General features: G+C 40.5%; 1 protein-coding gene across 1 annotated transcript in view; it reads left to right on the top strand.

Moving 5' to 3' along the window:
- Positions 1 to 22,830, top strand: part of znf236 (zinc finger protein 236) — a 149,882-nt gene extending 127,052 nt beyond the window's left edge. The window contains exon 30 of the mRNA XM_080747343.1: positions 20,824 to 22,830. Coding sequence (XP_080603469.1) covers positions 20,824 to 20,948 — 125 coding nt within the window. The 3' untranslated portion in view covers positions 20,949 to 22,830. The remainder of the gene's footprint in view (positions 1 to 20,823) is intronic.
- The last annotated feature ends 2,564 nt before the right edge of the window (positions 22,831 to 25,394 follow it).

The raw sequence follows: 25,394 nt of genomic DNA, 5'->3' as shown, positions 1-25,394 counted from the left end.
CAGTCCTGTCGAATATTCGAATACTTTGAGGTCGAATAATTCGAATACTAAAAATCACTATTGAATGCCCTAACACACACACACACACACACACACACACACACACACACACATACTAAATTACATCAGGTGGTCATTGAACCCATTACAACCAGGAAAGCATCTGTGTCGATCTGTTCTCGATTTTAGCTTTGGCTATTCAAAAATCATACCCTGATGATGATGATGATGATGATGATAGACCCACATGACCCACATGACGTCTCATCATTACCGTATATTAAACCTCACAAGTTTGGGGCCTTGAGCAATGAGCATGTTAAGTGTGTGATGTCTGCCTGCCCGCCCGCCTGTCTAGATCCATAGTTTCCATTCAAGGCTAAAATACAGACGAGGGTCACCGTCTTCTCGCCTGAGTGACTTCTCTCTACCTTTTGAAGTCCAGTGTGTCGTGTTTGCACCGCTCACTTTGTTCTTTTCAAGTTCTTGTGTGATGTAATATGGACTTTATTTCTGAGGCAAAGCTCATCTATGATTGATCCACTCCTTAGGCACATCTCCTTTACAACTTGGTTCTTACTATGAACTTTGTCCTGAGGGTCTACATGCGGTGTAGCTGGAGAGGGTTTGCATTATTTATTAAAGACGAGCTGATCTGAAAAATATGTGAAATGAAAATACGTTTTTCACAATTTCTGTATATTTTTAGATCAAAAGTCCCTAAAAAGCCAATTTTAATTACTTCCTGTGAACGAAAACATGCTTTGTGATGACACAAATATTACAGAGCTACAGGCTTCCGTTTTAGACTGAAACTTTCAAAATAAAATGACAGAAAAAGCCATTGCACTCAACCTTTAAGACCTTTTAGAGAATACTGTATGCGGTCATGATGGGACATAGTTACCAATAGATGTAAAAGAGAAAAACAAGTCTAATCTTAATTACTTCAAAGAAAAACGTAATGCTTTATTACATCTGCAGGTACTAGCAACCAAATTTGAACAATAATACCATGACAAGCACCTGTCAATCTTCCACGCAGAACAATGATTCATTGGGCTTGAGTGTAAGGCAGTGCTACTCTGTTGAATGTCAACAACTGCTGCGTTTTACACGCTATTTAAAAAAAAATTTTTTAACAGTGCACAACAATTTTTTTCTGAAAACATCTAAGGCAAGAAATACTTGATTCAGCTCTTCCTGGCTTGATACAGTATTACTGAACGTTTCTGGTGTAGCGATCCATAGTTTCCATTCAAGGCTAAAATGCAGACGAGGGTCACCGTCTTCTCGCCTGAGTGACTTCTCTCTACCTTTGAAGTCCTCCTCCTCAGAAAAGCCACAGGGTTATGCTCCTGCAGATTACCAAAGCCATCCATATGCTTCCCTGACTTCTGATGAATCCAGGGCTGAGGCCCACATTAACCTTTGACTGATCTGGAGTTAGATAGATAGATAGATAACTTTATTATTCCAAGGGGGAAACTCAGTCGTCCAGAGGCAGCACAGCATTTTAAGGTTACAAAGTTAAAGTATGAAAAGACACCAATAAATAATTTTGTGAAATAAAGAGCTTATTTATTTGATTTTTTGACTGTTTATTTCACATAGGGTGCGAAGTGCTGATAGTGATATTAATTAAATACCTCTGTATTCACATAGTAACCATTGCATTGTGTTTGTTTATTAACACAACGGCCGCCAAGGTTTCTAACATTTCAAGCGGTTGCTGGTGCCGCCGTTCACTTACGCTTTATTTTGAAGAGCCTCGGAAGCTTCGTGTGTGTGCACGTGAGTGTCCACTGACGATTTAGGAAGAAGATCCGTTTGTTTACAAATGCTCGCGAAACTAAAATCCAAACCGGGGCCGACCATCGCGGTATAGTGTCGCCGTGAAAACAAGCAGATCTCTGCTTCCCTGGCGTTCTTTGCACCTTATTCACAGATAAATCCATTTTTATGTTTCAGCATAGAATAGAAGTTAATGCAGCATAGACGCTCCATTTAGCTTCTGTGCTTGTCACGTTATGACCTATTAGTGGGGTGCCTGGACACATTTAACCCTCTAAGGCCCACGGTTGTAATATTACAACGTTTGTATTTTATCCAAAAAAAGGTTTAAATCATTTTATTTTAGCTACCCCTACCACCTAAACACCACCATTGGATTCTATTGTTTAGTATTACAATGCCATTGGCCACAATATTTGCATATAAATACCCCCCACAGGGGCTGACATTCACACCCGCCACACCCGCTGAAATTCCAGAGTTTTGACGAACAACATCTCACTTTTTCATGGAAGCTATACCTCACAAAAACATAAGTAAAATGCCTGTACTATTTTTTTTGGTGATCATTAGAATGTCTAGAACATGTACATATGTTATTATTGTGAAAAATATCCCCCATATGTAAATTAGAGCATGATTTATGATTTTTGATTTATGGCTATAAAATCTTACAAAAACATTTTTTTGAAAAAAACATTACATTTTCCTCTTAATAGGACTCCTACAACACCATCTGATTTTTTTCAATTTTTTATTTCAAGTATTTCTTAATGCGGGCCTTAGAGGGTTAAGTCATTTTAAATTTGTGTGAAAGTTTATTTTTCACTTCCAATTTGTAGATTATGGTCTATAGAACAATTTTGGTTCGAGTGTCAAGATTGAAGAAAAATATTTTTTTCATGTGTTTTTTGAACAATGTCTTAGTTTTCCCACAATTGCTGTGTAATATATATTTTTTATTGCTATATCAAGTCAATACTGTGTGAGGAATCAATTGGAGTCAAATGTTTGTTTGGAATATTCTGGTATTGTATGATATTTCACACAAATGAGACAATAACATGGTTATTACACTCATACACAACAACACAGTTACACTTTTTTCCCCCTGTACCATAGTGCCATTGGATTTAACTCACTTACTGCCAATTTAAAATGCCCCTCGAGTGGCACTAGTGCCAGAAGCCTCCATAGACTCCCATGTAATTTATAGTGCACAGATCATGCACGCCCATGCACAGATCATGCACCATGTTTGTGCAGGCTGTTCACAGCTTTCAAACAAAAAAAAAAGATTGGAAATCCGGCATTCATGATTTATCAGCCATAATGTTTTCTTCAGATGTAAACAAAAATGGCTGCCATGTTTGAAAGATGGGGTTGTATGGGGGGTGGAACATGCAAAATCGCGATTGAAATCATGTTTACTAGATTTAATTGGGTCCAAAAAAAAAAAAAAAAATTTTTTTTTTTTTTTTTTTTTTCTAAGTAAAAGTCGCCCAAAGTCGCTTGGCAGGGAACTCCATAGTGAGAAAGTTGCTCTAAAAGTCGCCTGGCACTGTATGAGTTAACAACTACTAGAACAATATTTTAACAAAGAAAAAAGAAATCTAACACATATATACAGTCTGCTCTGGTCTAGCTAGTTCTCACAAGTACATTTGCACAGACGTGTGCATTTCAACTTTGAGTGCAGGTTGGCATACAAGCACGTTTACAATGCACTTCACACTAATCCCATAATCAGTGGGAATGTGGACGGGCATCATGGACCTGAATGAATATTCATGCAGATACATACGTCCAGGCGCTTGCTTGGAAGACACTTCTGTTCAGATGTTGTTCCAAAGCATCAGTTGGGGGAGGGATCCTTTCCATGTCCCTAGTTTTATGTGAGAATTGTGTCATTCGAACATGATCAACATTGCCCACTTTTTTCAGCCTTGGAGATGCTTGTGTTGGGAGTGTCAGCGAGGGTTACAAATTCTTCCATTCATCTTGTAGCAGGATCGCTTACCCTTTCATGGATTTGAATGACGATGTGCTGTCTGAGCCAGTGAATGCATGGAAGAGAGCATGTTGTCATGCCCAGGTTTGTGGCGATGGTATTCAAGGAGATCATTCTAGTAATCTTTCCAGCTTTGAAGGAGATCCAGATTTCCGCAGCCGCATTCGGAGCCTGGATGTGATTTCTGTTGAGGAGGTTTCTGTTCAGGAGGAGTTAGTTGTGCCAATTGTTTATGACTTTTGTTATTGATGGTGGAGTAATGAAATTGGCAAAAGTTTCTGGCAAACATTGACAACAAGAAGGAGCTGTACTCATTCCTTTCAAGTAAGTTGTTAACAGATACACAGTTTCCAGATTTCTACATTACTGCAGGTGATCAAGTCCACTACGTTGGAAACAGTCCACCAATGGATCAATGCAACCATGAGGAAGCTGACACTCGTGTCCTAGTAGGCCTACATCTTCTCTATGCCCTCCAAACATCATCACTTGGGATGGTGCATACTGGAGACACAGATGTTGTTGTAGTGCTTCTGTGTAATTTTCATCACATCCAGGCTCTGAATGCGGCAGTCTCTCTCTAGGTCGTCCTCAGACGAGCCTTCCATCGTCGCTATTAGATAAATTATTAAAGATAAATATGGATCTATAAATCCATAGTTAAAATAAAACACAGAGACCAAAGGACTATATCTTTTAGATTGCTGTATTTAGAGAGGGTCAGACAGAGGAGACAAACAGTGAGCTACCATAGCGGCAGCTTTCTAAATCTCTCTCTCCTCCAAGATGGAGGAGAACATTATATAAAGAGTACAGTTTATAACAGTATAAGTCGTGGGACTCATTGATTGGTTCCCAGATCATAACAAGGAAGACAGTGACATTATAACAGTAGAAGTCGTGGGACTCATTGATTTGTTCCTAGATCATAACAAGGAAGTAGTGCCACGTAGTGCTTGTAATTTTCCACTAGTGACTTATACAGTATATCATGATTACAGTCGGGGCAACAAAACATGATTACAGTCGGGGCAACCAAAGTTATTATGACCTGTAATCAGTTTGCCTGAACCTACAGTATGCGACCAAAATGTGGTCTTCTAATACTGTATGTTCAGTTCATAATATATAACCTTATATGGTCATATGAGCTTCATACACAAACATAGAATTATGTATCATAATTCTTATCTTATCAGTCGCTTCCAGTCATCCCGGTTTTCCATACATCCTGTCAGCTCGCTGGTGCTTTGCACTCCTGTGTCTTTCTTGAGTACATCCACATTATGTTAGTGTGGGACGTCCTGGTGACCGGTGCCCATGTGTTGGTTCCCCACAGCACCAGTTTGCTGTCTGGCAGCTGACATGTGCTGACATGTGAACTCTTGCTGATGTTGAGCACTACACGTAACATTCTGGTGTAGCACCCGTATAGAGACTTCTGCAGAGCAAGGTCCAGCATTCACTGCCATATAGGAGAACAGACTCTACCGTTACATAGAATAAGCTGAGTTTGGTTTGTTGAGGGAGGTTGGAGTTCCATACACTAGCCATGCCATTAAGGGCCCTCCATGCAAGTGCCATCCTCACTTAAAGATCTTGCTCTGTTGAGTCGACCTATGAGCCCAGGTACTTGAAGTCCTTGACCTCCTTCAGAGCAGTGCCTCCTGTTGTTGTGAGAGGGGGATGTTCTGTTTGGATGTTATTGGTGATCACCTCAGTTTTCTTGGCATTCAGCTGAAGGCCAACCTTGGCACACTCTGACTCCACTCTGCTCAAGAGCTCCTGTGCTTGCTCTTCGTGGTTGGAGAGTAGGCTGATGTCATCCGCGTAGTCTAGGTCTGTCAAGACTACTGCAGGGTGCCGTCTTGAGGCCAAGATCCTGCTCTTGTCCACTGATGGCCTTCCTGAGCGCATAATCCAGGACTAGGGTGTCTCCTTGCAGTACCCCAGCCAGGATGTCAAACTCCTCATTGTTGCTATCTGGGGTCACCACCCTGGTCCGTGTTCCTGCATACATGGTCTCTATTGCCTGGAGTAGGTTGGGAGGGACACCGTAGGCCTTCAGGATCTTCATCATGGTGCCTCTGTGTATTGAGTCAAAAGCCTTTTTGAAGTCAATAAAGCACAATACAGCCGTCAGGTTGTTCTTCTTCACCTCCTCGATTAGTCTCCTCAAGGCCAAGATCTGGTTCTCTCCTCTCGAAAGCCGTTTTGGTTTTCCCTCAGGTGAGGGTCGATGTCATGCCGAATCCGGTTTAGTATCAGCTGTGGAAATCTGGATCTCCTTCAAAGCTGTAAGGACTACTAGAATGATCTCCTTGTATACCATCTCCACAAACCTGGGCATGACAACATGCAAGGGCATGGCTCTCTTCCATGCATTCACTGGCTCAGACAGCACACCGTCATTCAAATTCAAGGGTAAGAGATCCTGCTGCAAGGTGATGCGCAAAGTGCCATCCCTCATGGAGGAATCTGTAACCCTCGCCGACACTCCAACATAAGCATCTCCAAGGCTGAAAAAACTGGCAACAAACTTTGTCTGTAGGCTAACCCTGATGACTCAAATGAGGGCAATGATGTTGATCGTGTTCGAATTACACAATTCTCACAGAAAACTAGGAATGTGGAAAGAATTCCACCCCCAACTGATGCTAAAATCACACAAAGCGGTACACAGTATCTCTATAGTCATGTCATCAACATAGATTAGTACCATTTCCCATATTCCCTCCTGATTGGCTACCTTTGCCTTCTAAAGTTTGTGTATGCAACATGATGGTCGCTTATCTCCCGATTAGGGAGTCTTACTGGTTCATTCAGGTCCATGATGCCTGTCCACAGTCCCACTAATTATGGGATTAGTGGTCCCATTTGGACCACTCTGCCCCTTGCCAAGGATATATTAAAGTGTGAAGTGCACTTGTAAAAGTGCTTGTATGCCAACCTGCACTCGTTGCAGTTACATGAAAGAAAAGTTGAAATGCACACATCTGTGCAAATGTAGGCCTACTTGTGAGAACTAGCTAGACCAGAGCAGACTGTATATCGGTGTTAGATTTTTTTTGTCTTTGTTAAAATATTGTTCTAGTAGTTGGCACTATGGCACTATATTGTGGTACAGGAAAAATATGTAACTGTATTGTTTTGTATGAGTGTAATAACTATGGTATAGAGAAACGAAGCCATGTCGTCATTTGTGCGTAATGACGCCCTCTAGGGGGTTCATGCTGGTATTGTTTTGTATTCAAATCGCCATTGGGAAATTTGCGATTGCCGCATATAAGGACTGTGTTAAAAAAATAAACACACCATGTGCGCGTTTCTGTCAGCGGGGGGGTTCTGCATAGTTTATGATATTCATTCATATCTGATATAGCCTGTTGTCAGAGAAAATGTAATCAACGCTGTCCTAAATGTTGGAAACTACAGAGAGACACTCGTGTCTGGGACAGACTGTCGCTGAGAGCATGTCCGCGCACATGGTGTGTTTATATTTTTAACACAGTTCTTATATGCGGTGATCGCAAATTCCTCAATGGCGATTTGAATACAAAACAATACCAGCATGAACCCCGTAGAGGGCGACATTTCACGCCCTTTCACGGAAGTGACATCACACTTCGCTGCTGAATTGTCTCATTGTGTGAAATATCATATAATACCATAATATTCAAAACAAACATTTGACTCCAATTGATTCCTCACACAGTATTGACTTGATATAGCAATAAAAAAAAAGATATTACACAGCAATTGTGGGAAAACTAAGACACAGTTCAAAAAACACAATTCCGATTTTGGTCATTTTGGAAATAGGGCAAAAAATATATATATTTTTTCAATCTACTGTCTTGACACTCGAACAAAAATTGTTCTATAGACCATAATCTACAAATTGGAAGTGAAAAATAAACTTTCACACAAATTTAAAATGAAAACCTAAAATTACATGTACACGGAACCCCACTGCACGAGGGTCTCTCACAGGGCACGCAGTATGCATTCAGCTGCACGTAACAAAGTTAACCCTTTGTCTCGTCTCTCAACGAGACAACTGAGTTTTGGCACAGTGACCTCCAGTGGCCTTTTCTCGTTACTGAACGAGTTTGGCGCACGTTGTGTTAACAGGAGTGTCCCCATATCTCCAGCTCTTTATTAAACAAAATGCATTTCCAGGTCAGAATGCTTATGTTATCCAAACTGGAGAGAGAACTCATACAGTTTACCAAATAAACAATTGAAATTGAAGTGGTGAAACAAATAACTGTGCAGACAAAATTGGAACTGTCTGGAACATAAGCTGATACATTTGTTGTGTTTTCTCTCCTGATATGGGATGAATTTATAACTGGAAATGATGACAAATTTGAATCGGATTGATCACGGATGAATAATTAATTAGTCATGATTAATCACCATTCTCTGTACATTTTAGTGGGAACCAAAAGATAAATGACTCTCTCTTTGTCTCTCTCACTCTCACCCCATTGTGCTACAGTATGTGATTTGAGCCGCTGCCTGTGTAAATTGCACAGCTTTCCTGTGCTTGTTGGTTTGTGTTTTCTCCCATCAGGATCTACAGTGTCAGCCATGAGATGACTAGTGCAGAGTGGGTGGAATTATGGGTTGTATGGGGCGGGTCATTAAAGTGTATTACCCCTTCAGGCCGGGAACACATTTTTGTGTATTACAGTATGTACAGTATGTAGCCAAGTTTGTCAAGTTTTTCAGATTTCTTTTCTATGAAAGCCAAAGATGTAAGCTATCAAATAGTTTTGGAATTTTGTTTCTAACTGCTACAGAGGCTGAGTAATAATACGTTTTCCAGAAAAACAGTGGGTACATTTCAAATCGGACTTAGGTCTTTAAGGCTTTATTCAAATGGGACTTAGGCCTAAATGGGTTAAACAAAAACAAAATGTAGTCAACCTTAGTTAAATTCATTGTTTCCATGGACTTACGTAAAATCATTGTTTTATTTGATAGCCTTGCTACCCTGGCATTTGGCCTTTGTGCCCTCGAAAGGTTGACGATGCCAAAGGCCAGATAGTTGTTCCCCTAACACCTGGTTCCTATATTGAAGAAATAATAGAACTGGCACGTGGCAGGTGCAGGACCAACAGTGGATTTAAAGGAGTAGTTCACCCAAAGAATTTCCTATCAATTAAACACCAAATGAAGCCTTTGTTGTTATTGACAAAAGGGGGGGGGAGACTAGCCACCAATCTGGCTACAGTAATCACACAGGTGCTCTGAGTGTCTGGTTCCATATTGACCACTCATTAGTGCTCCATTTAAAAGTCTCGCCTTTAAATGTGGTTTTGATCACACACACAAAACTACTCAACCAATAAGACTCCCTAATCGGGAGATAAGCGACCGTCAGGTCGCATATACAAACTTTACCAACGATAACCACTAATCACTCAACCTTATAATAGCTTAATTCATTATCTCTGCAAGTAAATCTGCAACTCTGATTTCCCATCACATCCTTACATCCGTACCTTTGTTTGCCAGAATGAATGTGAAATAAGTCTGCATTCATAATTGTCTTTAAAAAGGTCTTTAAAAGTGTCTGATATATTGAAAACATACTTGGCACAGATTTATACAAAAGAATGCTGAAAGGATAACCCAATAAGACCAGGGTTTGTTTCCATGGAGGTCCTGTGTATTCAATTTAGAGGCAAATAATAATATTGTGTGGTTATTCTAACAGCCTTTAGTGGATACCATTCAGGGTGAATTATTTTACAATAAACCGGGGGTCTTCAACGTTTTCAGGCCAAGGACCCCGTAGTTGAGAGAGAGATGAAGCAGGGACCCCCACAACCTTTTCATAGATTCCATATAGTTTCATCATTTGACAGCACACTCATCTGTATATTTTGGATTCATGTAAATTATTGTTTTCAGATATTTAACCACTTGAACCTTCAATACTTAATAAACTTGACCTTTCACTCTGTACTTAGTCTGCTCTTTTCCCCCTCTACACCAAACCTTTTTGATGAAAATAGCTGTTCTCCAAGCCTCACAGCGCGAGGCGTTGTGAGCTTGTAGATCTGCTACTTTTGGCTAAAGTTCTCAGAATTTGGACACTAGACTAGGGTTCAAGTGATTAATATAAAAAAGGAGAAAAAAGTTTCTATCACACAAAGATTTGGAGGACCCCCTGTAGTAACTCCGAGGACCCCCTAGGGGTCGCGAGCCCCCTGTTGAAGACCCTTGCGATAAACAATACATTTGATTGATTGATTGATTGATTACTTTATTAACACATTGTACAGCAACAGTACAGCAAGAACTGTTATGAAAACAAGGGTTTTGTACATTATATGGAACACCCTCATTTACTGCATATAATGTAAACCAAATATATGTGAGGCAGTAGCAGGAGAGAGAAACAGGTTTCAATCCGCATGAGCTGCAAGTGCAACATATTGTATGAAGGGCTGTAACACACACGCACAGACGCTTGCGCGTGCACACACACACACACACACACACACACACACACACACACACACACACACACACACACACACACACACACGCACTGTCTTACCCATTCCATCAAAACAATCCCCTTAGACAAACACATACACTTAAATACACACACCGCGCATTTTTCATTTCATCCGACATCCGTTCCAGGTTGGCAGATCTGTGTTGATGTGGAGTTGTAGAAAGATGCTGACAGCTCTATTCCACCGTGTGTCTGTTGGAGACGTGTTCCAAAGCTCATCTCCATCTCCACTCCATCTTCCCTGCCTGGGACTGTATGAATGTTCAAAAGCATTACTCTGTACCTTCACTAGATTTCACTGAGTTTGGACAATCACCAGATGCCCACTCTCTTCCTTCATTGCAGTCTCTCTAGCCTAAGAATGCTAATTGTACCTAACCTCACACTAATCTAACATTTTGTAATGCTTGGGTGAGTCAGAATAATGAGCAGCCGCCTCCACAGTCCCATCCTCACACTTTCCAACTCTATGGTGTATTTGCTTTGGCCTGAAATGATTAATTACTTTGTTACATTTTGTTCTTCAGTGATATTTATTTGGATTTGTTACATTTTGTTCTTCATTGATTTTTTTAAAAACTTTTTTTGCATTAGCATTTGCATTTGCAGTAGACAGAACAAAGCCATGTAGTATTAAGGATATACATTTTATTATAGGATATTCAATTGGAATCCTGCCAGTTGAATCTTGCTTCTATAAAGATAACTAGCCTACAGCCCCTTGGTGTGAAGCAGACAGACTGTGATGTTGACGCCCATTTGTGATGTAAATCGCATCACAGGACAGCCGCCTACAGGCCAAAATTTGGGAAAATATTTTAAACATTTGGGGATTATGAGAAGTAGAGACACATCTGAAGGTGATAAAGTTGATGTTGGGCAAGGTACATGCGTTATTGATTTTTGTATTGTGTTTTTTAGACAATTGAGCAACTGCTGAACGTGGAGTTACAGATGGACGGTCGGACCAACCAGCATACACACTATTTTTTGGGGCGATTCTAATTAGGTTGTGGGATAGTTCCAGTACCTGATTGAGTCTTGTGACAAAATGTTCTATAAACACACCTAGGACCACACTGTGCACATGTCAGTATTCACCGGCATGGTAAATTCCATTTGTATATCACCATTATGATTTCGTTTTCATCATGTCATCCTTTCCATCTCGTTTATGTGCAATGTTTAACAAATCTCCTTAAAACAAGGCAGACACTGCAGCATGTATAATTTGCAGAGACACATTTATTTGTTGTGAAAAATAAGGGATTAGGATGATTTTTATGTTGGCTCAAAAAAGATCACCAGCACTTGTTTAGGGTCTCTTATTTATTGATAACCCTAGTTCAAGACCACAGTTCAAGATACCGATGGTTTGTACCACAGCCTTCCTCAGCGTGATTAAATTAATAAAATCCTTAATCACGTTGCAAAGGCTGCGTGGGCATGTAGAGTAGCACATATGGATGAGAGAAAAGCCTGCACACTGTTGTTAGATTCTCCCATATTTTAAATGCTTTAAAGCAGACGTTTACCGCTGTAGTTCTCAAACATTTTGTCCCCAAGGACCCCCCACATTATTATATATTTGGCCTTGAGTAAAAATATATATATATTTAAAAAAAGAATCTAAAATAGCAGATGGACAAGCTCGCTGTGAACTTGTAGATCAGACTAATGTGATTCAGATCTCAGATGTGAGTCAGATTTCATCATGCTCCCCTTGCTGAGGTAAAAATGATGATGCCAGAATGCAGGACACACTTGAACGGCAGGCCCCCGTTACCCAATAGTTTATGGACTGTAGCTTTATTGTGACCGTCAGGTCGCAAGTTACTTTGAAAAGATGTCAGCTGAGTCAGTCCGTCACATCACACTTCCCCCTACTCTTATCTCGGGCACTGTTTCCCCTAACCATGCCACACTTTCACACACACTCCTTGGCTGGCAAACCACAACCTCCACCCCTCATTTTTCACATGCCCCTCTTCTAGCGCCACCATCAGGTGCAAAACATATTTTTGGACACTGCTCCTACAGATTTTGGCCTAAAATCACACAAAGCGGTACACAGTATCTTTAAAGTCATGTCATCAACATGGATCTGTCCCATTTCCCATATTCCCTCCTGATTGGCTATGATTGCCTTCTAAAGTTTGTGTATGCGATGTGGCGGTCGCTTAAAGGACAACTTTAGTTTTTTACAACAAGGGTTCATATTTTAGATTGTAATTAGAGAAAAGAAAAAGTGAGTGTTAAAATGTTTTCATTTGCTTCGTTCTATTGTTTTATCACGTTTACCGTGCTAAAATGTGGGGCATGTGTACGCATGGGGGCATGCTTACAAGTGGCTAAATATGTCTTTTTTAGACACAATAAGCCAGCAGTTTCTTTATTGCTATTTACATTAACACTTCTAGCCCCCATAAGTCACATCCAACCATGAAAGGTTGCATTGTATCTTGGGAATGGACTTATTCTGTGTAAAATGACATATTTAGCCACTTGTGCGCATGCCCCCAACCACTGAAATAAGAATCTCTAAAACAATAGAAAGAAGTAAATGAAATAATTGTAACACTAATCTTATATATTCTTTAATTACAATCTAAAATATGAACCCTTGTTGTAAAAAACTAAAGTTGTCCTTTAATCTCCCGATTAGGGAGTCTTACTAGTGGTGTATATATATTGATCCCTAAGGGGACATTAGTCTTTTTAATGAATCACTGGTTTCATTCAGACTGCATCTTTGTCAGATGGTAAGACTAGTAGGATATTGTGTGGCATTCTCATGTCATCAGCCAGTTTCATATTGCAATTGTTGCATCCACTGTCTCCAGCAACATCAATCACGATAGGCTAATCAATTTGCCAAATTGTGGTCACACTTGCTGTAACACACTGAAGAACAAAATAATTATGTTCCTCTCTCAATGCGCCCCCTCCACCTTTTGATTGGCCAGTAGTCACATGACTGGCAGCGTGGTCTCCGGCAATCGCGGACGTCCACACTCCAGTTGTTGCTCGTCGCTCCAATGAACTGCAGCGGCCAATGAGGCATCTAGCTTTTTATATCTATGCTCACAAGCATAGTAATACACACACACACACACACACACACACACACACACACACACACACACACACACACACACACACACACACACACACACACACACACACACACACACAGTCACACACACAGAACTGGCTAATTGACTCCAGAGCTTGTCCACAGACATGTAGACGTATTGACCGCCTCGTGTCAGTGGCCATGCACTCTCATTGTCTTCACATGGCCACTGATGATGTTAATAAGCCGCTTGTTAAAATTGGAGTAGAGGTCGAAACATTTGCAAGTCAAGTGTTCTTATTAATCTTTCAGCCAGGCTATGACTGGTGATCACAGTTAATGTTAGGTAGGGGATGTCTGTTGCAAGAAATGTATCTACTAGTATTAAATAGTTGCCCTCAGAGCTGTCAAATGACTGGCTCATAATGTCGGAATCAGACGATTTCCCCTGAACATTTCGCTGTGCACAGCTCAACAACATAAATAATGGAACTGAATGATTCTAATGCATAACCATCTGGTTTGTTTTACTTCAGAGGACAGCAAAAGGATGATGAGTGACTTTGTGATGTTTATGGAGCTCAGCGAGATCTGCTGGGGCTGCTATTAAATGAATATTCCACTTTGGCAGAATGCTGACATTTTTAATATCCTCCTTGGACTTAACAGCATGGCTGGACAGTTGTTAATAAGTGCCTTCGGGAGCGAGTTTGTTCTTAGTTGGGGTTATGTCTCAGTGTTGTTTTTAAAGCCTTGTTATGGATAGGCGAAAATAGCCCAAATTACTCAAGTCAAAGTGTGGGCTTGTTAAGGCAAACACACTGTTACAGTACTTATTCATATCACCCTTAATTAGAGTTATGTCTCAAAGGGCTTTGCAGGCCCACCATTAACAAAGGGATCACATCGCACAGACTTTGGGCAATGGTAAGCCCCTTTGTGGGAAAAGGAAGAAACAAAAGGAGAGACACCTTTAATTAACAACACTTTGAAAGCCCCCGTTCATGGCCTCTTTCATGCAGAGAAGGAAAAATCAAACCTCGGTTCGAAGTGAAGCGGTGAACTTTTATTCTATGTGTTCTAGAGCTATGAACTCTGTGATACATTCATCCAATTCTGAATGAATGAATGATTTTATCTGGAGGGCCGAATTGTCATGTGAAGCTTGACCAATCCTCAAAGTATGGTCTCATTGGACATTTTTAATCATCCAATCATCAGACCGGGACGGACGTTACACACATATTCTGGATGTACGGGACAGATAAAACCTGTTCATTCTGGACTAGAATGACCATATATGGACATGAACGGGACACACATGGGACACACACGGGACACACATGTACGAGACAGATAAAACCTGTTCATTCTGGACTGGAATGACCATATATGGACATGAACGGGACACACAAAGCCACTCCTTGGAAGCGGCTTTCACCGCTTCAAAAATACAACCGCGAATATCCATGGGTCAGCTATAGTCCATAAAAAATGGGGTCGCCTTGAGCAAACGAGCGATGTGGGGGGGAAAAAAGCCAGGAAAGGCCTTTTTACCGCAGCCAGATATAATGGATGTGAATGAGGAAGTGGAAGTCGAGTAGCAGCCGCCACAGCACCTGTTTACCTGGTTAGTGGTTACCATGGTAACCAGGTAACCAAATAAAAAACAATCAAAACTATTAATTTCCAAATTAGTCAGGTGATCGTAATGGTTACCAATTCGATGTTCTTCATTTGTACCCACGGTTACATTTGTTTTGTAGAATGGAAATACAGCACTCCTGTGAAAAGCAAGAATCACAAAAATATAAATTCCAGACACAAAAAAAGGCAAAGAAAAAGAGGAAAGTCGTGACCAGTGAGTTAACACACACATACTCGCTCACCCACTGCACTCAGAGCGCCGTGCCTGTCGTGCCTGGCTGAGGTACATCATCTTGTGCCATCTTTGTTCAGTAGTGCACTGGCAAAATAATTTCCGTTATCATTTATTTTTCTACCTCAGGGCCAAAAACCGCCTGCCGGAGCGAAGGAGCTGAAATTCACTGTGTAATGGATAGGAACAATCTTGAGTTGAGAGATGGACCTCTCCAAACATTGCAGCTGTGAGGAGTATAGAACTGATAGCTGGAGTTGAGACAAGGCCTACACTTACTGGTCTGGCTCACTTGAGGATTTTTGTTCTTCAGTGACGGGTTACCAAACCATGACTCAAGGGATGATGATAAGATTGATGCGATAAAAGCCAGATAAAAGAGGGTCAGGACAGTTGTCTAAGACGGAACAAGCTCTTTTTACACACTGCCAATTCGGTTTGAAGAGCTCAGAATTATAGCTTTTTTTAATTTATGATTGTATTCTTATGTTTTTTTTTTCTAATCTATAATAATATCCATTCTTTTGTATGTGTTTTCCAAAAAAAGAGTAATCACACCTTGTGACAAACTCCTTAATAACTGTGAACTGTGTCATCTGTACATTTCAATATGGTCCTGTTATAATAATAATAATAATAATACATTATGCAATTTGACACAAATCCTAAAGTGCTACATGGCATAAAAAGTCAAATATGAATAAAAATAAATACAATAAAAAAGAATAAAATTCAAAACTATGGCATAAGACCACTCCCCAACCACAACTAAGAACATGTTTTAAAAGTTTAAAAACACACAAAGGCATCTGTCAGTACATCTATTGGCAAATGCCTTGTTAACACATACAGTGCCTATCCCGAACATGTTCGGCTTTATTTCAATCCAATACAATTTTTTTTATTTTATTTTACTTACCCTGAGCTGCTTGTAGAGCCGTGGGTGGTCCTGGCTCGTCCTACGCTAGCCAGCGAGCCATTTTACATGGTCCGACGATATATTAAAAATGGTTTAAAATACATTTTTGAGACCCCCAATGTTCACCGAATGTTCAGCGCCGCTTCCGGAACGTAGTCCAGTGTGCCTATCCCGAACATGTTCGGCTTTTTTATTGAAATGAATAAAATGATCCGAGGCCTTCTGAAGCCTGTGCCTAAATTTTCAATCCAGTGGCCGAGGGCCGGCCGGCCGGGTGGCGTAACGTCGCGAATCGCCGCCGAATCCAATGAAAAACCACATCTTTGAAGGTCCATATCTCTGGATTGTGTATTTAGGGAGGCGGCGCGAGGTTTATTTACGGCGAAATCGCTGAAAAATGATCTTTAAAATGAGAAAATGCTAATAGCTATTGTGTAGCCATTTTCATCCGGGACCTTTCCATGACGTGCACGAACGTGAGCACACGCGTCACTGCAACGTGAGTCCCCGGATGCTAATACGCTCGCCTATGGGACAAACCCTGGCATTCTTTGGTGCCCTCTAGGGGCTGGCACTGGAAGTGTTAAAAAGTTGTTTTCATCCCCTTTTTAAAGGAGCTATAGTCAACCTTTTCTTGAAAAACGGATGCTGAAATAAAAATAATGTTTCGAAAATATTCTATAAAAAAAGATTAAGCTTCATATTATGTGTTTCTGTTCAAAAATGACCACAAAAACCATAAAATAATGGTAAAATATTCATTTTGTCCATTGTCAGGCTGACTTTGTTTACATCCATTATCAATCCATATAAAAGAATAGAACAGGGATATAAACAAAGTCAGCCTGACAATGGCCAAAATGATTATTTTATCATTGTTACGCTTTTTGTGGTCATTTGTGAATAGAAACACAAAATATGAAGCTTAATCTTTTTTATAAAATATTTTCGAAAAATAATTATTTTAGCGTCGGTTTTTCAAGAAAAAGTTGAATAAAGCTCCTTTAAAGCGTCAACGGACTCAGATTGTCTGGACATTCACAGCTAAGGAGCATTCATTCCACAGACCAGTGAATGAAGGATGGGTCATGGCTGTAATGTGTTCATATTTCCTCACTCAGGATCCTAGCAGCAGTTTTTTTTTCTTCTTTTTTTTTAAGATTTGTTTTTGGGCTTTTTGTCTTTATTGATAGGACAGTAGACTGACAGGAAATGGGGGGTGAGACGGGGAGTGACACTCGGTAAAGGTCGTCCGGATCGGGAATCGAACTAGCGACGCCGCCAGGCATCCATGCCTATGTGGCAATGCCTAAGCGGTATGCGCCCGGACCAGTAGGCCTGCGGGCGCCCCAGCAGCACTGGATGCTCTTAGGGATCTGATGATTAGTGTGTTGCAGACTTGCAGTTGTCTAGCCTTGAGGAGACAAAGGCGTGATAAACCAGTTTTTTTGGGACATCTGGCAGGGTCTGTTCTCATGTGTACTTTGGAACATGTTCGTGTTCTGAAATTAAAGTAGGGGAGAGAGAACACAACCTTGAGGTGAGTCTGTAAAAGAATATAAGAGTTATATACTTTAACTTCAGTTATACATAATAGTATAAAGTAGTAGGCTATATTGATAAACAATGCAGTCATGTCACGTTATGTGGGACATAAAAGTTGGACAGCTTTACTTTCTATTAATGGTTGCATATCTGCAAAATCTGTTTACCCCAAAGTGATCTTGATTTGCTGCTTACAACACTTTTGACATATTTGTCAATGATAAAATCTGTTAATAGAAGGGAAATTATTGATGAAATCATTCATCGATGGTTGATTCACCTTTTCGATTGATCATTGATTAATTGATCAAAATAGAACGAGACAAAAGTAAAACAATGAAGGATATTGTGATAAGTAAAGTCTACCATATTGGTGCAGTCTGATGTCACACAACCATGGCTGAGAGTGGAAAGGACCATCGGGTGGTAGCATGCTGCAATATGGGATGCCAGGTTTCACATGTCTTTGATTCTATTCAACAAAACCACTCACATGGACTTCACACAAACTCAACACAAGTCAATCCCAGCTGACAGGGGAGACAAGCCACTGGCATAGACATTGCATCAAAACATGATGTTTCTCATCCTGCTTTATGTCAGTGGTTCTCTACCTTTTCAGGCTATGTATGACCCACCAAATAATCATATTTGAACTGGGGACCCCCCACCCTGCACAAGCACTTGGAATTGTAGTAGTTGGCATGACATTTAGTTTGACTCGATCCATTCCATTTTGAAAATAGAATGTAGCATGTAGATTGAAACGAGCCCCCATGTTACAAATGGCTCAATTTGTAACAAAGAGGAAGCCCACACAAACCAGAACATTTTTCAATTATTGTATTAGCTAACCTTTAATAAAATTGCAAATCATACTTAAACTGGAACAAAAGAGAAAAGGGGTTAGTGTGCTGTGCTCCCATGTTGGAGCCCGGTGAGAGAGTGTGAGAATGGCCCAGTAGCCTATTATACAGGTGGGCCAGATCCTCACTGATGGCACACTCCGCCCTCCAATCAGTCTCTGCAATACAGGCACTGGGTTAGAAACCATGACAACCATTTGCGTTACCCTGACAACCCCAGGGTTGTCACACTATGGGGGGGGTTGTTGAAAATATGTTTATCTCACTCTCACACTTTTTCTTGAATTGAGTACAAAATGGACCTCCATAGGCTATAAACAAGCCATTGTGCTTTCTTGTGGTCTAAACTCTTTGAGTAGACCTTGTATCTGAACTGTACTGGCCTGTACTATTCCTATGCAAACTTCTAATAAAGTATTGAATCAATCACTCCATCAAACTCTGCTCTCAACTGACAGTAGCCATCAATCATTGTAACCTCTGCCACAAGGGTTGCTGGCTCTCTCTCCTTGAGACGATATCAACATTGTCATGTTTGTTCATATAGAGCTTTTTTTTTTTTACCAGGGTTCATATTTTAGATAGTAATTGGAGAAAAGATAAGATGAGTGTTAAAATGTTTTCATGTACTGCTTTCTATTGTTTTAGCCATTTTAGCAACTTAGATTTCAGTGGGTGGGGGCAAGTCACTAATATGTATTATTTTTACACACAATTTCTTTATTACTATTTACAGTAGTAGCCCCCATAAGTCACATCTGCCCATGAAGGATTGCAGTGCATCTTGGGAATGGGCTTTTTGTGCCTAAAAATACATATTTAGCCACTTGTACGCATGCCCCCAACCACTGAAATCAACTAATTAAAGTGGCTAAGATGATAGAAAGCAGTAAATGAAAACATTTTAACACTCATCGTATCTTTTCTCTAATTACAATCTAAAATATGAACCATTGTTGTAAAAAAACAAAGTTGTCCGTTAAATCAATATTGGTGTTTGTGTTTCTTTCAGATATTTTCTATTATGTTGTGGGGTTTGCTCTAATCTGCCTGTTGTAATCTAGGCATCATTGAAAATGAGATGTATTCCTGAGAAAATAAATAAAGGTTGAACGAATGAATCACACTGACAAGGCAGACAATACACATACCGACACCTAGTGGGCAGACTAGAGCAATTTTAAGTGGCTAGTAGTCTATTGCCAGATTACAGCAAATTGAGGTTAAATTAAATTATGGTAACCTTGAAAATAGAATGTAAAACAGTTCCAGGAAACTGAGCAAGGATTTTCCAAATGCTGGGGAGAATTAATAGGTTTTGAGCTTGTGCTTGAAAAAGTCTGAATATTTATTGGACATTTTCAAGAAGAATACAAATGAGTGGCATCATAAGGCAATACAAGGAGCATAACATTATATCAAAATTATCATAGCCTTAATTTATCATATCGTCTCAAAGTATGAAGTTTTACTTTTTCAAAAAGAATACATGAGTACAATGAGTAGCATCACAACACATACAATTATAACATGATATATGATCGAAGATTATTAATCTTAATAATCTCAATACTTTCAACCATGAGAGCCATGGTTGAAGTTTTATTTCTGGGAGATATAGATACATCTGTTTACCAACTCACAGGAAGATTTCTAATGTACTTCTGTCATGCAAATCCATTCTACACTTTTCCTCAGCTACTGTATCCAGGGGCGTCACAAGGGGGGGGGACAAGTGGGACTGAATTACTAGGGCCCAAGGTGGAGGGGCCTTAATTATTTTATACTTTAGCTATTTTTGAAAAGTTGTGAAAATGTGTGCAAATCTTTGAATACATGTATTTATTTATTTTTCTGGGGGGGTCGCTGGAACTAAATATTTTGAGATGGGGAAACAGGTTTTTCAAAAAAAAACCTTAGAAGGATTTGAAATATTCAAAGACTACATTTTCAAGATTTTTTCAAAAGCAGATATACAAGCTCACAGTGCCGCGCTGTGAGCTTGTATTGTATATCTGCTATTTTTCAATAGTCAAAGCACACAATAATGGGTAATAATGCATTCCCAGTCTAAATGGGTTAAACCTCCTCCCCCTATGAAGAACATTCATGGGGGGCCCGCAGTGAATCCTTGTACCCAGGGCCCAGAATTTGGTGTGACACCCCTGACTGTATCTGTCTTTCTCCTTCTACAGTAGGTCGGGTTCAGGATGTGTCGCTGTGCCAAGAGGAGGCAGGCGCTCAGGGGGAGGTAACGCCGGATCTTACCCTAGAAGTTGTTCCAGAATCCTCTGGAGACTGGCAAAATGTCTTCACTTAGCACCCAGCACCGAGACTGAAGGCACCAGGATATGACATCTTTATAACGCCTGAGGAAGACAGACACGCATGCAAGACGTAACGTCCACAGTACGATAAGCACTGAGGGGTTCGACCACTACATACGAGAGGCTAAAGCAGTCGTTCTCAAAGTGGGTTCTGATGACCCCCAGGGGTCCCCAGCTAAATGATTCATAGCTAGGAATCAAATGCATGGTTCAAATTTTTTATGGGCCTAATGCATAGCAAACTACCAAACTAGGGATCCATGAAATTAAAAAGGTTTGAGAAGAACCAGTGGGCTCAAGTCCAAGCAAGCGGCTTTGCCTAAGGTTTTATCTGTGTCTCAAAAGGGGTCAAGTAAGGGCTTCTTCCTCTGACCCGCCCCAGATCAGTCGTTTTGTACATTCAGGGTGTTTTTTGTAGCAGTGCCCTGCTTTCTCTCTTCACCAGATTATCCGTAAAGCCAGAAGGACTCTGGTTCCCTTTCATTGGCCTAATGACTGTTATCTGCTTTCGGCCACTGTTTGATTCTCATCAATGTGATTACCTTCAGGAGAGGTTTGACTCAATAAGCTGTTTATGCAAACGGAAACCCAGGCATCCCAGAACGTTCACCTGTCAAGGAGTCACGGGTCACTTCAGTTGAAGGGAGATTGACATGACGGCACAGATGAGCACCAGTTGTGGCAGCACAGCATCGGTGACCACAGAGACTTGCATATCATCGTTGTCAGGCAGCGTGTGCTTGTAGATCGGCTGTTTTCACTACTTTTGTGCGACAGCCTTGTATGATGAAGCAAGGCTTTACTTAGTGAAAAAAGTACAAACTTGAAACTCGGAGATACAAGGTTTCTGCCCAACAGTGACAATATAAACATTGATATTTCACTTTCATGTTTGGGGTCGTTTTAACGTATTCTCAGGCTTTTGTGAGCACCCCTGTGCTAATCAGTTAATCTAATGTGGTTAAAAGGGAGTGGGTAGTTACAGTGGGTTTGTATAGGAAGGGGGTGTGTCTGATAACATTTATATCAATCAAATATCTAAATACTGAATCAAGCAACATAAAAGGGTAGACATTAAAAATCACACCCAGTGTGAAGTGAGAAGTGCTATTTATGAGTTAAGTTCATTAAGCATCCTGCGAAGGTTGGCCAATGTAACTCTAGCCATACATACAAACAGACACCAATTGACCAATGACAGTCCAGACAGACAAAGCCAGATGTAGGAGCGGTTAGCACCGCTTAAAAAGACCCATATATGTTTGATAGTTAAATATCCCTTTTACGGGAGGACCAGCCAGCGGGCGGGAACTTCATCGCGCGTATGTCACCCTGACTCAGCCATAACCATCCATATAAGGGGTTCCCAAATAATATGCCCAAATGTGGATTGTCTTGTCTAACCTCAATGTGTCGTCATGGCATCAGGCGCAAACAAATCAGTCGGCTCCTCTTTGGGAGGATAAAAGAATGCAATATACTGATGATATCAGCGATCTCCATATACTATCTGGGCATAAAAGGAACATGGACTGACAGATACAGAGATCTCCTTATATGGCATATGTGCCGTGTAGAAGCCTGAACCTCTAGTGCAGGGGTTTTCAAAGTGGGTGACGGGGCACCCTGGGGTGCCGCAAGATAATTTGATAATATTTGGAATTTATTTGGACACTTAAAAAATTATTTAGTATTTTAAATTACAAACTTATTTTCAGTCAGTTCTAACCAAACTGGCTATTATCTCAACGTTTTCCTCGCAACATAATCACTACAATATCGTCACTGTCGGGCAGACACCTCCAAGTTTCAAATGTGTACGTCTTTTGGTAAAGCAAAGTCCTGCTTCATACAAGACTGTCGCACAAAACTAGTGAAAACAGCCGATCTACAAGCACACAACGCTTGTAGATCGGCTGTTTTCACTAGTATAGTACATTTTATAGATGATAAATACAAAACGAACGGTTTTGGACATACAAGGTTTACACCCGACAACGACGATATGCTATAGATATAAGGTGCTGGGAGTGAAAATTATAATGTAGGGGTGCCTAGGATTAAAAAAATATTTATGGGGTGCCCTGAGAAAAAAAGGTTTGGGAACCCCTGCTCTAGTGAGAGATAAGTCCACTCCTTTATGTGTTCATAGAGGTTCCTCTGGGCTGGTGTAAATGCAGCCATGTTGCTATGCAGGCTCTGATAGCAGCCTACCACATTTTATGCTTTATTTTAGATGGAGTCTGAGAAACCACCAGGGCACCATAGCTTCTTTTGGTTTGTTTACCTGAGAGCAATGTTTTTAAAATCACATATGTTCGCATATTTACTGTATACTGTGCCTTTTCCATGAGCGTTGTTTCGTGAAATTGATGTTTGTGAATTTAGAGAAAAAAACAACTTGTAAATCATGTGAATGGCAGTATCCACATAGAAATGATGTGTCTCTACGCTGTGACATCAGTCATATATTTATTGTATTTTTAAACAAATCTTTTTTTTTTGTTTTGTCATTTCGGCTTTATTTTTTAACGACTCTACAAATGCCTTCTAAATCAGTAGTTCTCAAACTTTTTCATGCCATGGACCCCCTATTTGGCTACGGACCACCATCTGAAAATGTTTTGTGCCAGGAACCCCCCCACCCCCCACAGAATAGAAGATTTGTTTTAGGAAATGCAAAACTATTCTAACACTTTCAAGATTAAAAAAAAAAAAAAAAAAAAAAAAGAAGAAGAATGGCAGATCTCAGCTTGTGTATCTGCTTGTGTAATGTACAGTTCTAAACCACTGGAGTTTTCTGAAAAACCTATGTTGCTATAGTATACAGTATGTAGTATGTATATATATATAGCAAAAACCTGAAATTACATGGTTTTAATGGGCTAAAAAAACGGGCTTCCTGATTTAACACAACATGTCGAACAAAGTGTCATTTAAAACTGTTGCTGCAACTTTTTTTTCTTTCTTTTTTTAACAGTAGTTCATTTTGTAAATAGGTAAATAGATAGATTGCATATATTTTCTGATTTGCAAACAGTTCTTGGTTTTGTTGTGAATATGGAATTGTAGCATAATGTTATGTTATGAAGCCAGTGTACAGACAATAAGTTGTTTTTAATGTGAGGCAGGGTTGTATTTTGTATTGTTGATAAGTATTTAATAATTACAAACTGTTGCTTTTCTACTATTATGTAATTTGTGTGATTTTAAGATTTAATTTGTTTGGCATGTTTTACTGCTTTATTCAGTTATCAGTGTTGACTCTACATACAGTACACTGTAGAGAAAATACAGGGGCCAGATTCAAACCCAGGTCCTTACACTCACAAGGAATGGTCTGTGCATTAACTAGTCGAGCTAGCCTACCAGGCACCTTGTGTAAGTTATTTTTATGTGTATGAATTTGTATGCAACCATTTAATCCTCAGCGCCTCGGTTCATATTTTCAACACCACATCTTGAATTTGTGCTTTTAATAGCTTTTTTACACCCTTTTCTCCACAATTCAGTCGTTGCCAATTGATTCTTCCCCTTGCACATTTCTGTGTTTTCACTGCTATTGTATCCTACTGGCTCGCCTGCTCACAGGCAGCTGCAGTGAGGAGCCCCCGCCGGGAGGACACAGAGCCTCTGTCCCACTCCCCCTGCCCAACACTCCCTGCAGACAGGTGCCGCCCCAGCCCACAGGAGAATGTGCAGTGAAAAATCCTCCCCGTATGGCTTCCCTCCCCAGACACAGACAGCAAAGGGGGCTTGAGCCCCTGCCCTTTAATCCGTCTGTAAAAAGTGCCCTCTCCAGACCATGAATGCAGTTTTTACTATGCTGAAAGAAATACAAATGCCCTCTTTCCATGCCATGCCTGAAGGCACTATTCAAGAGAATTGCCTCGTCCAAACTCCCCTGAACTTGAATTGCCCTGCCGCATGCCACATCTCCAGTATTGACTCGATTATGCTTAATTCAGTGTGGTATCAAAGTCCTGAGTTCTGCTATTTTCGATATTTTCACCAAAAGGCCCTTTTAGAAATGTCAACCCCTGCCTCTCTAACATTATTGCATGTCCCTGCTTCCTGCTGATAGGCCTCAGCCCACAGGAGAGAGTGCAGTGAAAAATATCCTCCTCCCCGTCTGGCTTCCTTCCCCAGAACACGGGCCAATTGTGTTCGTATAGACGCTGGCCAAAGCCGGATGCATGCACCACGGTGGATTAGAAACCAGACTCTGTGGTGGTGGACAACTAACCTAACACTGCACCACCCGAGCGCCAAACCTCAATGGGTGCTACTCTAAGCAGGTGAGGTGCCGAGTAAAACCAAAGAAAAGAAAACTATCTTCCCTGTGCTATCATAAATAGCTTGCAAAGCTTGTTATGAAATTGAACCCAAATCCTGAATGATGGTTGAAAGGGCAGATGCCATCATAACTTTGTCTCACA

The sequence above is a fragment of the Nannobrachium achirus genome (genome assembly GCF_963921795.1).
Source record: "Nannobrachium achirus genome assembly, chromosome: 2".
NCBI lineage: Eukaryota > Metazoa > Chordata > Actinopteri > Myctophiformes > Myctophidae > Nannobrachium > Nannobrachium achirus.
Note: the sequence above shows the minus strand (reverse complement) of the source record. Positions and strands in the feature narration are given on the sequence as shown.